We start from the raw sequence: 20,581 nt of genomic DNA, 5'->3' as shown, positions 1-20,581 counted from the left end.
CACAGGTGGTACAGATAGATGGACTCTGGCATCCCCAAATGCTGAATCTGTGTGATGAAGGGAAGAAGTATGCCCGAGCACTTATTCAAGTTGGAGCCTCCTATGTAGGATAGAGGATGCAAGTGTGAGTAAACAGAGAATGGCACAAAAAAAGTGGCCGAGTCAAAAAGCTACCAGCAGAAGGGCGTGTGTGTGCATATGTCTATGTAGAGGTGGGGGAGGGAGAGGAAGAATTGTAATTGGGTCACAGCAACCAAAAGACAAATAACAGGACATGCTTATCTAATACCTGGGCTGCCATTACACAAATGCCAGGACAGAGGATGAATGAACAATTAATAGTTTTTACACACCTAATTATGATGACAGAGGATTTGTGGAATAAAATCTCTAGATTAAAATGCTGTTAATAAAAAAGCTAAAGAAAAATTGAAGGGGAAGGCACTGGCACTATGACACAAGAGCTACAACAAAACCTACCTGTTCAAGAATAAAGGCAACAGCATTCTGATATAAGTATCTGTTGGAAAAGCAGCACAGTAGGAAACAAAGTCTACTACATCCTTGCAACAGTTTACGTAAGTTAAGGAATGGCTTTAAGTCAACCATGATTACTAGGATGGATCTGGTTAAGACCAAAAACATGTATGGAAGCCAATCGTGAAACAAGCTTATAATTCTGGAGGAAGGAAAGAGTAAACAGCACAATAAAGATGTTCCTGCATATTTCAACAAATTCAGAACTGTTAGAAAGCTTCCTATCAAGATAATTCTCAGAAGTAACATGAAAAAAGTTTAGAATATTCTTATTAGGAAGCAGACTAAATAAACACAAAAAGTAGATCAAAATGCCTGACCAGGGAACATCCAGCAGCTTCTTTGCTTCAGCTGACAGAAAGAGCAAACTGATCAGATGCCCCTGACAGACACAAGCATGAACAACAGCTGATTCAAGAGTATCTCCCTCAGATATGTGTTGTGCTCTGCTAACTAAAACGAAAGCGTATTTGAAGACCAGCAGATAATTCAAAACCAAAACAATTTAAACAAAAACTTTGAAAGAAATTTGTACGGTTTGGCTGTGCTAGAGAATGACAAAACAAAACTAACAGGTAAATTAGTGAAGAAACAAGACTCTGGAATTTAAGGTCAATCAGGCAACGTGGGAAAAAACACACCAAGTTAATTTACTGAGCTTTTGTAACCCTTTCAGTGTATGCATTGAGATGTGTGCCACAAGTGCCAGGAAATCCAAGAAGTTTAATGTCAATGTGAAGAAACTATCTGTAAAGAACACCAGCAGCACAAACAATTGATTTAAGTGACCAACTAGTTTACCCACAGGAAGGAAAACAGCATTTTTTCATATTACACTCAGGGTAAGCAGTAACATCAGAAGTCAGGAAAAAAATGTGAGCTAACTAGCAAAAGGTGAGTCATACCTCAGACTATATAAAAAATGTACAACTAATTTATCCAGTATTTAAAGAGGGTTTGATTATGTAAAGCAAATGCAACCTTTCATAAATTATTTAGAGTATTTTCTATTAACCCTGAAAACTAAGAAGTGATTTTGCAGCCCTCACCCCCCACTAGGCTATCATCTATTCTGGGATAACTTAGCTACGTAGCTCTGCGATATATATTAATTATTTCTACCTTAAAAAGACAGCAAACCATAAATTTGTCATTGTAGCTGCAATTCTAAGCAGCAACGTTTATTTGGAATATATTTCTAAAAGCAACTTTAAACATCAAACATTAGTGCTTCTGTTACAGATGTCATCCCACAACTGAGCAAGCAGCAAGATGCCTTCTACATTAAAGATAAGAGATTATACAGTTCAGCTTGTGGAAACTCATAGGACAAATCAGCCTACCACAAACAAACAAACAAAAAAATTCCTGAGAATTTTAGGATTGCAATAATGACTCTCATTTTAAAAAAAGGTGAAGAGACAAGTACTTCAGATAGTAGCGTCGAACCTCTCTCTGAGTGAAAGCCCTGACAGTATATGGCTCATACACTTGTGAATATTTCTAAAGTATTCACAAGAGGCAACTATGAAAAAGCAATCCTATTGCAAAGCTGTAGGATTTTACTCACCATAGTTGCCTGCACCTGCACTGGAATTCTTGCCCCTTTGCCCCCAGAGAGGTCCGTAAAAAGATTTGTAGTCCACTGATTCACATTTACACATTCTAACATAAGACAAAGGTAAAGCTGTGTATAATTGAATGATTTTGGAAAGAATGTTTCATCATGTTAGTAAATAAAAGCTCAGCACCTTGCAGATCAAAGAGTTTTTAACTAAATACTTTGTTTAGCTGTTAAACATAGAAACCAAAGCCTAAGAAATACAACCAAACCAAACCAAACCCAAGCAGAAAATACTTGAACATTGAAGAAACACTCAAATAACATAGCTGGTGATGTACTCTTAACATTTTACTTAAATGAAGTACAGCAAATTTCACCCATCCTATGATTTATAAAGTACATAAAATATGTACATAAAGGAAACAAAACCCCATCGAAAGATGATCATATATGTGTATATGTACCTATAACATACACACAAAAAATGTGCAAATTTATTTTAATGCAAGTTAAACAAAGCCTATACAAGATAAGAATTGTACAATGATCCTGGAACAGAGTATCCTAAGGATGTTTTGTATCTACAGCCAGTGCAAACTTACAAGGCACAAACTCAATGCTGACACGGAAGTGTTGTTAAGTCCCATTCAGGCACATCTCCATTTGTATTTCTTCAGAAAGAGACCAGTGGAAGTGCTACTACCATACTAAACTGCCAGCTTTCTCTCCAAGTTTAAGCACTAAATTGATGTAATGTATGCAACAGTTATCAGTAGAGTTCTGGGTTAATTTATCATCAGAAAGTCTGTGGCTAAAACATCTGTTATACTCTCCTCGCATGTGAAAGCATGCTGCTTCCCAGAATACCTCCCATACATTCTCCAAAGACTACCTACACCTTGCCAGCTTTGACATGTGGAATCTTACAGGATATTACTAATGCTTTTTTCTAACTTCGGTTAAACTCCTGCAGAAAGTAAATCAAGATTTAGAGGCAACAACAATAAAAAAAAAATAAAACTCCAAAACAAGAACAGCCAGTAAACACCTTCCCATATATTTGCATTTAACAAACTTTTGCTAAATTGCATAGTGACAGTGCGTATCAGCTAGTAAAGAGTTAAAAACAAAACCTTCCTGTTTAAGGCAAAATTCTGACACAGTATAGCAGAAAAAGCCAAATACCAGTTCCATCAGTATTTAAACAAAGTACTGGCCCATGTAGTCTTACCCTCACAGTGTTTTCTCCTTACTTTAATAGCAAACCCACACTTGCCATATGCTTGATAAGCAAATTTTGATACATTTTTCTATATGAAATGAGAGCAATTAATATGGAAACTGACTGATACTGAAAACACCCAAATATGTTCTCTTCCACCTGCAAAAAAAGGGGTTTTTGAGCCTACTGGGAGTTTAAAACTCACTTGTACCCAGGTTTAATATAATACCTAAAACTGAACTAATGATTTAAAGTTTTCTAGCATTTAATAGACATTACCACATCACTTTGCTGTCTCACCCTAAAATTGTATTTTCGTATTATTTTTCAATAGAAGACATTTAATAGACATCTGAGGAAAACAATACAATACAAAAGCTTAAGGGTCTTTGCAAAGGTACCTTCTATTCCTTCTGCAAAGTCAGAAAGGAGTGATTTTATTGGCATTTATTTGAAGTGCCATCAGTAAAGACACAAGAATACTTAGGAAAGGGAATAAAAGTTCTAATGCTCCACATATATCTTTGGTTTAGCCTTCCTGACCAAAGTCTTCTGTAAACTTCTTTAACTTCTCCAGGTCCTGTTCATTAACTGTTGGTTTTGTGTTAGCTAGTGACCTGAGCATATCAGCCTGTCAAAAAACAAACAGAAAAGAAAACAAGTGTTTTCAGAAACAAGTACAGTACCACTGCTAACAATCTGGTTGCTAAGACAAATATGTATTAAAAAGCCCATTAAAACAATATGGCCACAGGAGCTCCTATTTACACATGGCTTTAAGTAAGCCTAAACACTCCTGCACAGAGGCAATATTTTAGCCCTGCGAAGACAGACACCATCATCGAGTTTTCTAATAATGAAACCTCAGGTTTAGGTTTATGCCACTCATCCATTCAAGAGCTTAGAAGTGGAAAATAATCAGATGTTCCCATGTGCTCTTTACAGTGCAAGCATATAGAATATCAGTTTGTGATTAATTTCCAGCAAAGTTTTACTGTTCATAACTAGTAATTTGTCCCTTCAATTAAGTCAATTTCCTAGATAAATACATACTAGAAAATGGAGTTCAGAAAAATCACAGATCTATAAAGTTGAAAGCAGCAGTTAGAACACCCTATGACTAAAAACAGACAAGAAAACTAATCAAGTCCTAGCCAAGGGCAACTGAAAAAAAGTAATGCCTAACACCTCGTATTACTATAAAATTATGGGTAAAAGCAAAAGTTAGTATTATGACTAGAGATACCCTCCTTAAAAAGAATTAAAGCCTGATCTTTTTAAGGACACTTAAACACCTGTGCAATTATAGTGCATCAGTCAGAGCCCTGGTACCATTAGGAGCACACAACGTATTATGTTGAATTCCAGGAAAGAGTGATTAAAGAAATCCAGATAGACCATGCAGGTAGAAGTTCCAGGGCAGGCCTGCACCTGCATATTTCCTTTTGTATTTCCTCAGTATGCAAATATGCACAGAAAATGATTTTCTGAAATACAGTGATGGTTATATTTACAAAGTAGTGCCTACTGCTTTAGAGGTTTGTGATCTCCATTAAATAAATTCATTTCCTTAATTTGTCACAGAACTTTGGACACAAGAAATGGTAGCAGCACAGATCTGTTTATGAAGTCCTTCCCTCAAATGTAATACTTAAATTCAGAAGCTTCTTTTTTTTCCCCTCTTAGGGAAAAAATACAGAATAAGTGTCCAGCAATTTTTTTTTTAAGCAGTGAACTACAATTTCAATTTGTCTAAAAAGGACATATTTTATTCCCTAGACCAAAACAAGGATTTTAAGGTGCACAAAGAAAACACCTAAAAGAGCTGTATCACCTGTGATAAAATTTAACCAGAACTACTATTATATCCACAATCTCTTTATATTTTATTGTTTATGCTTGTATTTATTTCATGGGCAATATTTACCTATGGCACATCACCTCCCAGTTTACACTGAATATAATTTTGCATTTCCCAGTGTCGATATTAATGCTAGAGCAATGGGAAGGAAACATGTCTTGGGGCTAAGTTCCCAAATGTAAAAAAAAAAAAAAAAAAAAAAAAAAAAAATATTGGGGGTTGGAACTAGATGATTTTAAAGGTCCTTTTCAAACATAACCATTCTATGATTTTATGAATAAAAGACAAGTGAAAGAACAGTGGAAGAGCCAGATGCTGTCTATGGATAAAAAGACAGCAGCTGCATGCCAGCAGAGAAGAACAATAAGAAAGAAATGCTTATCAGGGATAGAGAGCCGGCTTTTCCACAGGCTTGCCATACTATAGCACTGTGTGTTGGGAATTCAGATGTTATCTGGTATGTCCAGCATCTGTGAAAACAATCAACTCCAACCGCCTTGCATAACCATTTGAAAAAGGCTTTAAAGTCTTTTCAGAGTTCTGCACAGCAAGAAGAAAATGGTACAAAAGAATACCTACCATGGAAACTTGAGGCTCCAGTAATTTATCACCAGGAACCTCCATCCATGTCATTTCTATGGCTCCAGGATCTCCTGGGGAGCAAGGGGTGAACAAATCTACCATTGTATTTGGATTAGACACTGATGGTCCTTTTACCTAAAATTAAGAAAATAATCAGTTTATAGGAGGAAAATTTTAAAGACAAAACCCAGAAGCTGAACAGCATCTTTACAGCAAAAATATTCCTTGATTTTATACAGATATATTTTATATATTGATTTTATACAGACCCACTGGGAAGACCTATCCTATGAAAAATAAATGGTATGAATATCCTTACATCATTCCCTTTGATAATGTGCAGCTGCAGCCAGATACTTAAATTCACATCAGGTCAAATCCCAGAAGAAGCTTCCTCCTAAGGTTGAGGATTTCTGTGGATAACTAACATGCCAGGAATTCTAGTTGGAGAAGACCACCCTTCCGAATCCCAAGTCACTTTGGGAGCTCATTCATTGCTGGTTAACAGCTTTCTGCTCAATAGTTACCCTTGAGTGTCCCTCAAGTGAGGAAGCCAGAGACAGCTAGTCAATCTTGGACATAATGCACCACAAAGCTCTGAGCACTTCGGACACCACCTCAGCAGCACGCGAGAGAGAACAGCACCATCTAGTGGGAGAACAAAAACCATCCCTGTCCGTCCCCCCGTCCCGCCCCCGCCAGTCGGTCTGGGGGAAAAGGTCTGATGTGCAGCTTCAGAAAAGCAGCACCAGGAATCTGTTACCTTTCTCCAACACGTTATCTGGGACCCACTGTTTTATTTTCCTTCGCCATTACCTGAAGCATCATACATCCACAGGAACGCAAAACATATGCAAAGACTGAAGGATACCACACTTGCTGGCTATTTTTAACAGCAGAGAACTGGATTTACTACCCCAAACTGCATTTAGAGCACGATGCTGGAGAGCGCATATTGGAATATTCAAAATGCACTCTGACAAGCCTCTGTCATCACATGGAGCAAGGAATGGTTTACAATGAATGAGTAATAATTGAGGAAAGCACTGTTTAACTGGGCCGAGTTGTCCATTATGATGCAAATAATTAATAAACCTAAGATTTTGTTTCTAAAAGTAGGAAATTGAATGAAACTAAAGTACTAACCACACACTTAGCTTATGCAAGAACACTCAAAGTACTCTAGTTGTGTGCTTTTTCCCTTCCTTTTTAGGGGCAAAAGCAGGCCAGAATTCCTTTTGGCTTCTTCCACAAACCGTGATAACCAAGGTTATTTCATTGCTCCATGCTAATCCGAGATGTGCCTCAGATTCTTCAAAATTTGAAGAAAATGCTAAAAGGTAATAGCCCTTTAGCCTGAAATGTCATTGTCACTTAGAGTCACCAGTGGATAAATGCTTCGGGTATTGCTGCTTATAGGAAGGAAGCATCTAGAAAATACTTGAGAGATCAAAACAGCTGCTTATTTTTAAACAAATATAGTTTAAATCACTGTTACTGCCGAGTTGTACCCAGAATAAACTTATCAAATCAAGTGTTTCAAAATACTTGTTCTGTTTTTAAACTGGGTAAAGCTCCTCAAAAGCCCTATAAAATCTGTTTGCTTAGTTCTCGTGTATCTTTAATACTATAACAAGTAACAATGAATCAATGTTTTTACTAGAACTTTACAAGAACCTTAATTTGTCAGTTAGAAAAATATGCCAAGCAAGCAGAATGTGCATAATTATAATCCATCTGTTCCCATGTGGATGAGGAATACATTTATTTTAAACATGCTAGAAAATCATGAAGAACCATGTAACTTGATCCAGAAATAAGTACCTCTAACATTCCCATTTACGTCAAACTTCAAACTGAATACTTTTAACACTATCTAGAGACATGAAGAGTCATGAATACCCAGAAACTAGCTCCACCAGATATATGGCAGGACTGGGGGAGGTAGAGAGAAAGGAAAAGAATAGAAGAGAAATACTCAAGTTCTCCCACGGTTGATAAAAAGGACACTCGTAAGCATGCAATATTACCCAAAACCAAATTCAGTTTACTTTCGAGGAACTTTCAAATTAAGATAGTTCTGAGATGAAATAACAAAACAAAAAACAAAAACAAACAAAGATTCCTACTTACTTTTTTAAAGTGAGTAGCTGATTGCACTTTTCTAACAGGCTGCATCAGTGCATCACGTACAATGATGCTTATATCTGCACCAGAATAGCCATCAGTTTTTTCTCCAAGCTTTCGATAGTCTGCTTCTGTTAGGAGATTTGGAGTCGACCCAAGGTGAAGTTTGAACATTGCAGCCCTGGCATGGTCTTCAGGTAAAGGAATATAAATACGCTTCTCAAACCTGGTTTAAAAAGAAAACCCAAAATGTTCTACAGATGCTAGCTCATGCAGGTGCATGGTGGAAAGAAGCTTATGCAAATAAATACAGTTTGGTCCTAAGAGTATTAGAAAGAAACAGTTTCAGTATTATAAACCTTTAAAAAAACCACACACTTAAGGCCAATATTCAACAATGTGTTCTCATAAATAAATCCGTAGCTAGCATAAGATAACATCCAGAGCAGAGCAACTATTTCCTTTCCATGACAAAGATCTCTTCAGACTGAAGTTTTTCCAGATTCTCTCCAGTAGTTTGTGTTTTAAAAGAAAGAATTGAGGGGAAAAAGTCTTCAAGTGTTGAAGTACATTTGAGCATTTTCACACTCAAAGAACTGTGTGATAGCAAGCTGACACAACCACTTTCTACAGTCTCCAATTAAAGGAAAGCTCATAGTTGAAAGCAAATTTGAAGTCATATTCTCAATACAGTTGTCAGTACAAAATGTTTGTAACTGCAGTTCTTCCTTTGAAACAGCTTTTGTTCTCACTATGGGGATTACCTCCCACCAATGAAGTAAGAGTGACTCCGAAGTCTAGAATACAGTTAACTTGATATACATGACAAAACAGGTGAAATTCACGAAAAATTAATTTGATTATTGCCATTGCTGCACAAGTTCCTTTAAGTCTTATGGACATGAGTTAGACAGCTACTCTTTCAGACTGCAAAGAATCCTGGAACGATTTGGGTTGGAAGGGACCTTAAAGAACATCTGCTTCCAACTCCCCTGCCATGGGCAGGGACACCTTCCCCTAGATCAGGCTGCTCCAAGCCCCAACTTGGCCTTTAACACTGCAGGGATGGGGCAGCAGCGGATTCTCTGGGCAACCTGTAACAGTGCCTCACCACCACCATCATTAAGATTTCTTCCTCCAATGTAGGTCTATGCTTTTTCATTTTAAAACTGTTGCCGCTTCTCCTGTCACTTTAGACCTTGGTAAGTAAGTAAGTAAGTAAATAAACAAACAAACAAGTAAATAAAATGCCCCCCCCATCTTTCTTAAAAGCCCCTTTTATATATAGAAAGGCTGCTCTACTGTCTCCCTGGAGTCTTGTCTTCTCCAGGCTGAACAAAGCTCAACTCTCTCAGCCTTTCTTCACAGGAGAGGTGTTCAGCCCTCACTGATTATATCCATGGTGTACTATCTGTCTGTCTTCCACTGTGGACTCCAGCACTGGAATTTCAAGAATGACTTGAAATTTTAAGCAACATATTCACCTCTAAATCTGACTCACACAAAACTATAGTCATACAGGTTGGAAGCAACCTCTGGGGGTCACCTGGTTCAACCTCTAATCAAACTGTGATCAGCTTCAATGAAGTATACGAATAAAGTCAGTGACAGTCACAAAAAAAAGGTAGTATTTCTTTAGCCCACAAAAATTACCATTATCCAAGCTGTGCCCTCATCACAACATAATTATATTTGTCACAGAGCTGTAATTCTTCCTCTGCTGCTCTGCAGCTCAAATAAAGATCCAGCTAGTCAAAGATAGGTATGGAAGCTCTTTATCTACAGAACAGCATTTAAAACATGCACTGAAAATTTGCAAATTATGTCTGACCAGCAGAAAACCATGGTGTTTCCGTGTAACATAAAGGTACATTTCCATGAAAGAACTCAAGCTACACAACAGTTTAAAAGCTGGAAAGGAAAGCTTTACTCACTCTTGCCCTTCTGGAGTGCGTTTTTTGTAACTTGGCCCCCAAGCCCACCAGAAAACCAGCCAACAAGGAAACAGAATAGTTTTCTGCTTGCTCAAGCACAATCATCTAAACAAAGAAAATCAAATAAACTGTAGGGCCAATATAAGAGTGAACAACCTACCTTTTTTAAGTGTTGCTCAGTTCACCTCATGGAATTGAGTTGTAGAACATTAGCCATGTCTGCAAACATGAGCTGGATTACTACCTGAAGTAGTCTCAGATTGAACCCTCACAAAAGTTGCAAATTTCGTATCATAAAAAAAATGCCATCATACCTTCTCCTGATAGCAGAATCCAAAACCCAGGGTATGTTTGTTGCTCCCAAGACCAAGATTCCGTCATTGTCGATACCAACTCCTGTATCAGGGCAGACACCAATTTACAGGTTAGATAATAAACAAGAGACTGGTTTAAAATGTCATGAAGAGTTAACAGGGTGCAACTGCAGATCTTTTTCATGTTTTCATGCAAGCTACCCTTACCATATGTATCTTAACTCCTCTGACAGATTCTGAAAACGAAGTAAACTTACCTTGCATCTGGACTAGAAATTCTGTTTTTATCCGTCTGGCAGCCTCACTTTCATTTTCACTTCTTGACCCACAGAGGGAATCTATCTCATCAATGAAGATAATAGAAGGTTTGTTTTCTCTGGCAAGCTGGAACAAGTTTTTCACTAATCTTAAAAAAGGAAACAGCTTCAGTTATCTTAATGATTACACCAGTGAAAACAAGTAACTTGAGATTATGATACAGTCACTTCTTTTAGAGAAAGCTGAAAAAAGTGTAATATAAAGCTACTCAAACTATATAATATTTTTCCAGCTCCAAGTCTCATCATTTTACTGAGTGAATAGCCAAGCATAAAGGTTTTGTAAGAAAAAGCCCTTTTTAAGTTTACATTTGTACAAGACAGCCTGGACTATACAAAACCACCACTCCAGGCAGACTGGAGAGAACACTGCTTTCTCTTATTTAACATCAGGAGCTGGAACTAGATGATCTTAAGGACCTTTCCAACTCTAACTATTCTATGATCATAACCTAATGTTATTAACATATCTTCCCAAGTTAAAAAGGAAAATAAATAAGAACATGCTGGGAAATCCTTCACATTACCAACACTAAATGTCAGGCAATAGTCTCAAATGAAGTTAAACAGAAAAAATGCCAAACTGGATTCAAGTTCTGTATTGCTTTTGCAGGAGGAGAAAAGCTTTCCAGCTTTGTGGGAAAAAACCCAGTTCAAACACTTAATTTAACAGCCTTTCTTCCTCATCCTATCAACTTTAATGTTGCTCAGTTGTCCACACTTCAAACTATCAAAGCATGGTTTTGACAAGTATTCTTATCATTACATGGAAGTGCTTTTTTTACAACAATCCCAGACTTCTTTTCTAGTTCAGTAAGTCTTCACTGGAAGTCTAGACTTCTAGACCAGAGCCAACATGTCACTTCAGGTTTCCTGGTGGTCTTAACGTAATACATAGTAACAAGTGAAGAGTTAGCATTGGAAACCATGAAATTTTCTTTCATGGCTGCTCCTCTTTTCCAACCTATTTTTGTAAGTCTCTTAGATTCCTGATACTGTTTGAAACCAGAATAAAGAAAAACTCCTCCATATGGACAAAAACATGTCACGTGTTAACAGCACAGCTGCTCGGACACGTGAGCAGGGAGATGCCAAGAGGTACCCCAACACTCCAGACTGATGGGTATCTGGGTGACTGATGGGTGACTGGGCATCAGAGCCAAGCACAGAAGAATGAGCTCCACAGTGCTCCTGAAACCTTTCTGAGCTAGTTTAAAAAAAAAAAAACAAACTATCTAGAGCACTGAAGAAAAGTCCAGCTGCAGCAGTACAAAACACAGCACATAATGGTATCTTCCCATGGCACTTCAGCATGAAACATAGAAACACCTGAAGTTTTTTTTTAATGATGTCACCCTCCACTCAAACTCAATTTCTTCATAGCAGCTTATCTAGCTTTATGTTAATTTCTTCTTGCCAGTGATTTCCTGGACCTCTGGCAACTCCAACTTACTTTTCACTTTCACCTAACCACTTTGATACAAGGTCAGAGGAAGATACTGAGAAGAAGGTAGAGTTGTTCGCTTCTGTTGCCACAGCTTTTGCTAAATAAGACTTTCCTGTTCCTGGTGGTCCAAACAGCAGAATCCCTCTCCAGGGTGTTCGTTTTCCTGGAAGAGAGAAAACATCAGCCTTCAAAATAGTGTAGAAAGACTGAAACTATTTTTCTGATGAAGTCCTTTAAATTTACTAAAGAGGTTTTCCATATCTACCCATGAAACTTCTGTCAGATTGATCACAATCCCTTTGTTAAGAACTCAGCTTGAGTCTCTGACACATTGGTACAACACTCTTCTCAGACCCCAGTGCTACTCCTGACTGGCCGATAGCAAATAAATGCTGTAATTCTGACCTGTAAATAGGTGTGGAAATTTAATGGGCAAGATCACTGCTTCTTTAAGTGCTTCTTTGGCACCTTCAAGGCCAGCAACATCACTCCATTTGACATTTGGTCGCTCCATAACAATTGCTCCTATAACAAAAGATTGTATAAGTTAGGGATGTGCATACCTTTTTATAACTTCAATAAATTCCATTTTGGGGAAAGAAAAAAGATTAAAAAATTAAGAAATCAATGCCCATGTCCATACTGAATAAAAACAAGGCGCTTCAAAGTAGACATAAACACTGAATACTGTAAGTCAAATAGATGTTATTTCTACAGAAATCTACAATGTTGTTTTACCACATTAAGCCACGGATAATCAGAATACTCAAAGAGTTAGTAGAGGTCCTGCAATGGCTAAAGCTAGTTTGTAACTGACCAGCAAATGTGCACTCAGTAGTCACAGAGGGGTACCTTCTCCAGCAGATACACAGGCACCATCTCCTCACTAAATCACCATTGTACTTCCCAAAAAATTTGAAATTTCATTTTAAACAAGGGAAGCAATGTAGCTGCTATAGCCCAGGATTTATAAGACTCTCCAGCAGATGAAGTAACTTGTTGGGTATCTCCAGATACGCAGCAAACAACTGGATCATCTAATGGTAAAAAACTTCAAGAGCTAGGTCTGAAAGAATGAGAAAGGTTACATGCAGCCTGCTTAGCTGCAAAGTGTCGTAGTCTAGCCACATTCTCTCAAAGTTGATCACCAAGTCCCATCTTGCTTAATCAACAAGGTCAGTTTGACTTTAGCCAACTGAACTGTAATTTAGCTGTCTCTTCAGACTTCACATTGGTTAGCCTGACATACTAAAAATTATTTTGTCTTGATTACTTTTAGATGGGAAGATGGGACAAGGCAGCAATATTAAATACAGGAAAGTTCTGTAGCTGTTGTGGGAAGCAAAATTAAACTGAGTATTCTGAAGGCTGCCCAGAGCTTGTATTACCCAAGTAACAGACTCCTGTGTTAAGATTCAAGGTACCAAGGATCTCACATCTCAGGCTTTCAAGCAATCAAATGTATAAGCAAGAAAACTGTCATTTTATAGGAGGTATCAAAGAAGTGGTGGATGCAAGAAACTGTTTCTTGAACTAAGAACTGAAGGTCAGATTCACGTGCGAAGAAACAAACCCTTTACAGTGAGAGGCAGCTCATCATTTTACTGTCATTTTAAAGCATAGAAAACTGTCCCACATAACTATGAATAGGATTAAGTAAACGTGCAGAGAAGCGTAAAAAGCATGGTGCAGTTTCCAGATATGATACAATAGCTCCTGAAGGCTATTACAAATATCGTATCAAATATGATACAACAGTTCCTGAAAATACACAGGCAGAGAGATCTGGTAAATGCATTTGATCTTTGTTACACTGAAAAACAGAGTGGAGAACAATGAAGTTTCTTTGGATCCATAAGCACTTTCTGGCAGGGAAGCTCTAAACAATTCTTCACCATTAAAGGGTAATAAATACCAAATAAAGCCTCTTTTTTACTGTGTACAAAACAACTGGTAGCTGCTATACATTGAACACAAATGCTGCATACAGTCAGTGATACAGAAACACCAATCTATTATTTACTCAACTGGGAGAAAATCAACACTGCATATGAGAAAATGCTGCCCATTACTATAAATAGGCAAGAATCCATGTTCTCAACTCCTAAACTTGAGTGTAAGCTTTTGTGAAAATGTTCCTGCTTATATTGTTTGTATGCCTGTTACCTTTGCCTCTAGGCAATACTCTAATGTACTTAAGAGTAAAAAATACTGAGTCAGTTTAGCCAACAGCTGCATGGAATTTTGCAACTTCTCCCATTGGAAAATGCTATCCTGATAAATGTTACAATTTTAACATGAAGTACAGGGTACAGGAGATACATTTCAACATTGTCACTTTATGACTTCATAGCATGCAAACCCATACTTCCAGAAATATAATGCTTTTGTATGTGAAAAGTGCATACTAGTTGAGCCACTTACAGACAGTTAGTTAATCCATAACATTTAGGCGACAAAAATATGAGAACTTGTTTGACTGAAGTCCCTGCTGTTTGAAGAAAAGGATACTTCAAAATTACCTTGAAGTTGATTCTGTAGCTTCTTTTTTTCAGGATCCTCTGACTCCCCTTCCCCATCACTGTCATTCCTGATTTGAAACAAGAAAAAATGTTGAAATACAATAAAAGAGACTGCTGTCTTTGGATAAAAACCAGAATGCAAATAGCAGGAAAACCACCAGGCTAAGGAATGAAAGAAACCTTGAGAAGCCTTCAGATCTCTACAAGTTTACATCATTGTACTACCGGTTTTCTATACCACATTCTTCCTAATTCACCCTCCTCACCATTTCAACTTCCTCTTACCAGTCTAAGCCCTCTTAACATGCCTCTACATGCTTTGAGCCAGCCGTTAGAGAGCAAAAGCCCTTGTAGAAAGCAATATCAGAGTGCTAAAATGGTTTAATTTTAGACATTGGCTCTTGCCCCCTATCTGGAATTGCAACAGGACTTGGTCAATTCCATCTAGTATTATTACATCCTCATCTTTTCAGAGCAAAGGAAACAAAGTTAAAGAAGGATAAAAGGAGACTAGATAGTGAACAACTGGAGAGGAGGTCATGAAATACATGTAGCCTCTGTGATGTTATCAGCTCCTTCAATTATAAACCACCAGAACACAGTACAGCTCAAAAAATAAAACTGATGAGACAAGTAGACAATGAAGGAGACTGAAAATCAGGTGAAGTTTCAAAGAGACAACTTAATAACTGTAGCTGTTCAGCACTGCTAAAAAGGGCAATCTGCTAGAAGGCATTATCCTGAACCCTTTCCTATCTCCTCAAAGGCAGTAGCAAACGCAAAAAAGGCTCTGCTTGTTCAGGTGGCTCTGCTTGTCCAGGTGGCTCTGCTTGTCCAGCTCTGATATGCAAAATGAAAAACAAATCTAATACAAGGAAAGCAGCAGAAAGCCTGGGCAGCAGAAAGGCATTAGGGCGATTCAGCCCATCTCACAGAACTTCACCCTACAAAGAACTTTGCACCTGTTATGAACTGTGAGACACATCAAACTCAGGCCCCAGTAATCATGAGTCTGAATTTATTTCCTAGCAAGTATTTAAATGTAGAAAAAAATTAAGAGACATCAGACTCTTTGCCTTTAAATCTAGTAATAATGTGTTAGTCTGAAACAGCTCTTATTCTTCACTGAATTTCCTATGCAAATGATCACACAGTTTAGTAAACAAGCACAGAAATTCCTGTAATGCTAATTCATGTTAGTTTTCTTCTATTAGCCTGCTGTATTTCAGCATTAGTAGTCATCCAAAGCATTTCAAAAATACTAATTAAAATTATCTTTGAAGAGCTGAATTTTAGCATAAGCTGAGTTCAGGAAGTATTTTGCTTTACCTTCTGCAAAAACATACCCTTTTCCATCAGCAGGACCAGACTCTTTAACTGGTTTTGGTGCAGCTTTTTCTCTCTTTTTCAGATATTCTTTCAGCTGTTCTGCTCTGTCCAAGTATTCTCTACATTTCATTCTAATGCTCTGTTTTGCTTTATCACCCTGTGCTTCATCTAAGAGTTTAAAGAGAAACAATGCCTTGTTAACAGCAAAACACATGTGTATCAATCAGAAAACAAGACAATCTCTGCTGTCTTTATGTCTTATCAATATACCTCTCTCAGGTCTCACCACATAACTGAACACCTCAACTCCTTATTTTGCCACTGTATCATAGAAAGAAATGACAGGAAGTCATCACCTACCAGAAAACAAATATATACCTGAACATTAAAATTTGACTGTAAAGGATTAAAGATAATGGCACTGGAAGCTTTACTGTCAACCTTTAAAGCTATACATTGCCTTAATTCATTTCTTAAAATACCTCATTAAGAAGCTGCTTGTACTAAGCAATTTTTCTTTAGAATTATATTTTATTTTTCCATAGCCTACTAATTTTAAAAGATGTTCATGTCAAAGAAAAAAAATTACATAAAACATCTGAAGGAGTTAAGTTTAACAGCCACTTTTCTCTTAGTCATTATTACAGTATTTCAAATCAGCAATCAGAATTAAACATGTTAGGTTTGTGTTAAGTTTCAAAAAATACATCAGTATTGTCAAAAGCACAGCAAGTGACATTCCAATAAAAGTCTGTAAGATATAAACGGATAGGAACTGATAAACACAAATTACCTAAGTGATTATAAAGAAAATAGTGGTGGGTTTTTGTTTTCCAAATCATGGAGATCTGCAAGTGCACTTATGTCAGGAGAGTTACCCTAGCCCACTTAGATTAGGGCTGTACCTACATTAAGAAAGCTTACTCCTTGCATACAAATACTGGACATGACACAAAAGATACAGAGAAGCATGAAAAGGCATAAAATAATGAGAATATGGAAACTGAAGAGAAAACACAACATACAAATCCATCTCATACATTTTGCTGGCCAAGATGAACAGCTGACTATAACATTAAGAAAAAAGCCAGCAGAGAGGTTGTAAAAAACCAACCAGCATGAATTAGGGAACAAAAAAACCACTCTGTAGATACAAAGACTTGTTGTGTAACATGGTTTTTCAGCACAACAGAAATTCACGGATCCCTGTACTTATTACATTTCCCTGTGCAGTGGCCAGCCTGACACACTGCTACAAAAGTCCACAGGAGACATAGCAACCCCCTGCCTCCCTGTCTAAACCAAAACACAAGTAAAAATAATCCGATTTCTTACAAGAATGGAGCAAGCACACAACATGGTAAAAGCAAAAGCTGCAAAATATACGACCTCAGTCAAACTACAATTACCAACTGACGATGATAGTAAAAATTTAAGTAATTATGTCAACATATGAGATTACCCTGTACAATGAGAATATTAAACTCTACTTAATTATCTAATACATTACACTTACATTTAATAATATGGAGAAAATACTGCACAGCATGTTGGTACAAGAGGAGGGCTTCCTCATAGTTTCCTGCTTTATCTTCTTGCGCTGCCTTGCTAGCAAGGTCTATTGCTTTCTGTAATACAAGCGAATAATTAAGCGCTACATGAGAGCATACTGCATGACCAAAGAGACATTTTAAGCTGTTGTTCTGTTTTTTGACAGCCAGCTTTTCCGCTTTTCAACACTTGCCCCAAAAAATTTGAAAGCAAGTGACTGCAACTCTTACATGTGCTTTGTATGTGACACAATGTTTCTATCCATTTATAACAGTGATTAACAAACTGCTGAAATTTACTAGCACATGAAAAAAGTGTAAGTGAGAAGAACTGTGTAGTAAGCTGGAACTACTACTGGTGTGTCTATGAAATTTACCTTACAAATCTCTTGCATTTATAATGGAAAAATTTGGAAATCCATTCTAAGAGGTTTTTTTAATCACAAACCCAGACACTTTGAACTATGACTGACGACATCAGCAAACTCTGTCAACAGAGTCAATACAGGAAGTACATGCACTATCACATTTCCAGTCCTATACTGGAAGACATCTTCAAATACATTTGTTTGGCTTCTCTAGAAGGACTCAGCTTCTTGATATCCAAGTTGAGAGATACTAATTCACACTACAGTGGGAGGGGAGAAAAAAAACCCCACCAGACAGAGGATGTGCCCAAATCATGAGCATCAAGAAAAGTTCTAGAAGTTACAAATGGTTTTTTAATTTATTTGTTGGGCTAGTTTCAAATAAAACTGTGATCTAATCCATTCAGTGTATTGCATACATTGACCTGTGTATTTGTTGGTATCACCGTTACTCTTTTGCTCTTAAATGCTTATTACCTTTTATTACACTTTCCTCCTTGGAATGCCTATACCACTTCAGGACAATTAAAACTGTCAGTGTGAATGCCTAGTTCACGTAAGTTTAAAACAGGCAGTCATTTAGCCAAAGTTAGCCAACACTAACTACATTTTCTATAGCTCCACAAATATTTTTCCACATCGGGTCTATTTATTTTCCTAAGCATTGCCATAATCATACTGAGCATACTAACAATGTCCAGGAGCAAGGTGGAGAGCTTCAACTACAGCAAGGAGTATTGATTAGACATTCCAGTACAGACACTCTTGCAGCTATCTGGACACTCAGTCGTGCTTCAGGCGAAACAAAACTAGTAAACAGTGGCCATGAAAAAAGAAATATCAAAATCTCTCATTCTGTTGTTCCGTGTTGTGTCTTGGAGGCAAAGATCACCTCAATAGATCTACCTGAAATCATAGAGCAAGTTATTTAAAACCAATGATCCAGTAAAGCGGGCTACATAGCTCTGCTGCGGCAAGTGCTGGAACACTGTAAGCATCTGTTTCTTTGGAACAGAATTTCAGTCTTCCCTTTTTGGGGAAACCATGAGCTGATAAGCAGCTTACCACATACAACTGGGCAATCTCCTCCTTGCTGCTCATGCTGTGCTGGCTCCATTTGGCCCCTCTACACATCATTCAAATCAGCAAAAGAGCAAAATTTATTCCAAAACCAGAAAACACTTTCTTAAAGTTCTTAAGTACCTCTGACTACCACAGAAGAGTCCAACAGTTCCTGGCTACAGTACAACAAAGTGATGCATGTGACACTAAATCCAAAGAATAAATGGCAAAGACCACCTGCTAAAATGGAAGTGCAAGAAAATACAGCATGTTGCAGCCCTCTGAAACAGAAAAAAGTCTACACAATGTAAGGGCTGGTTTTGGTATACTCTGCTTTTGTAAATACCAAAGCCTATTACTTGGGCATTAGATTCTCAATTCTAGTACTTGATTACACCAGCTGGCATCTTAGTCTGCTACTGGGAAGCTCAACACTGCTATCAAACAGGAAATAGTTTATTAGAAAGTTGTATGAACCATAGCATAGATGTCACAGAATCACAGAATCCCAAGGGTTGGAAGGGACCTCAAAAGATCATCTAGTCCAACCCCCTTGCAAGAGCAGGGTAACCTACAGTACATCACACAGGAACTTGTCCAGGCGGGCCTTGAATATCTCCAGTGTAGGAGACTCCACAACCCCCCTGGGCAACCTGTTCCAGTGCTCTGTCCAGCTCTAACTATCCATGAAGCACAAACACTATTTATCAGGCTGTGGTTTGATAGCTCGATGAACATCATCATCAGAAAGAACATGATCTTAAACGGGTTTCATTCTCCTTCTGTTTATTCTAGACTCTGCAGTACCTCCCTTAGCTTTGCCAGTGTAAGCATTACATGGCCGTAATGAGCTTAGGGAAATGATCGTGGTTCAAAACAGCTGAAGAGACAATGACTGTTTCTAACACAGATCATTGCTGTCTTGCCAAACAGCCACAGAACAAATTATACAGCCCCAACCGAGGGCTGGCACAAACAGTAAACAGAGCAGGCAAAAACTTCCTACCGTCGCTAGCCTTAGAAGAACCCTAAGCCAAACTACGCACCTAGCCCACAAAAGGCATCAGCGTTTCCCAGGCGGACACCAGGCCCCGCCGCTCCAGCGAGGCCCATCGCCCGCTGTCAGCGGAGGCCGATACTGACCAGAGCACTGATCCGCAGCCTCTATTACTTGCCGAGTCCCCTCGACACCTCCAGCGGCTGCCAACCCCACCAGCTGAGCCGTGTGCGCTCCCTATCCCCCCACCCCGCCCGGCGCGGAGCCACCCCCAGCAGTCCCCCAGGAAGGCGGGTCGCTCTACCTGCATGTTGGGGCTCGCCATAGCGCAGCGGCAGGGGGTCACCGGAGAAGAGAGAGCAGGCCCGCGGGTGCCAGTGGGGAAGCTCCCCTCCGCCCACAGCGCCGAAACCGCGGCCTCCTCCACCAGACACTTCCGCACCCCAACACCCACCGACCGACCCGCTTCCGCTTCCGGGCACTCCCCTAGCGTCATGACGTGCGCCTCACGGCGCGTCCCGGTAGCTCCGCCGTGCCGCGGAGAGCGCTGCGCGCATGCGTATCCATTGCCCAGCGCTGTAGGATTGTGTTGGTGTTAGCGTTGGTTCAGTAAAGCGTTAAAAGGCTGGCTGGGGGGTAGAATTAATTCCGGTTTGTTTAGGGAAGTTTCTGGCCCCTCTGCCGTGATTTGGTGCCCTCAGTAGTGCTGTCTTTTGCACAGCCCGAGTTCTGAATGCTTTTAGTGGCAGAACCGGCTCTTAATGGGCACGGTGATGAGCAGTCGGGTGTTGCTCACCCGTGTGTTAGTAAGAACACTCGGGTAAGGTGCGATGCCCACAGAATGTGAA

At 38.7% G+C, this 20,581-nt stretch overlaps 1 protein-coding gene across 1 annotated transcript; it reads right to left on the bottom strand.

Annotated features, from left to right (window-relative positions):
• Window positions 1-1,683: 1,683 nt before the first annotated feature.
• Window positions 1,684-20,219, bottom strand: VPS4B (vacuolar protein sorting 4 homolog B). The gene is made up of 11 exons (XM_065667498.1): window positions 20,038-20,219; window positions 17,273-17,384; window positions 15,774-15,924; window positions 14,428-14,495; window positions 12,311-12,430; window positions 11,912-12,068; window positions 10,399-10,547; window positions 10,142-10,223; window positions 7,900-8,119; window positions 5,764-5,901; window positions 1,684-3,954 (listed from the first exon to the last, which is right to left on the bottom strand). The coding sequence occupies exons 1-11, from the start codon at window positions 20,056-20,058 to the stop codon at window positions 3,853-3,855; spliced, it is 1,320 nt and encodes a 439-aa protein (XP_065523570.1). The 5' UTR covers window positions 20,059-20,219; the 3' UTR covers window positions 1,684-3,852.
• Window positions 20,220-20,581: the final 362 nt, after the last annotated feature.

This window comes from Lathamus discolor, chromosome 2, assembly GCF_037157495.1.
Source record: "Lathamus discolor isolate bLatDis1 chromosome 2, bLatDis1.hap1, whole genome shotgun sequence".
Taxonomy (NCBI): domain Eukaryota; kingdom Metazoa; phylum Chordata; class Aves; order Psittaciformes; family Psittacidae; genus Lathamus; species Lathamus discolor.
Note: the sequence above shows the minus strand (reverse complement) of the source record. Positions and strands in the feature narration are given on the sequence as shown.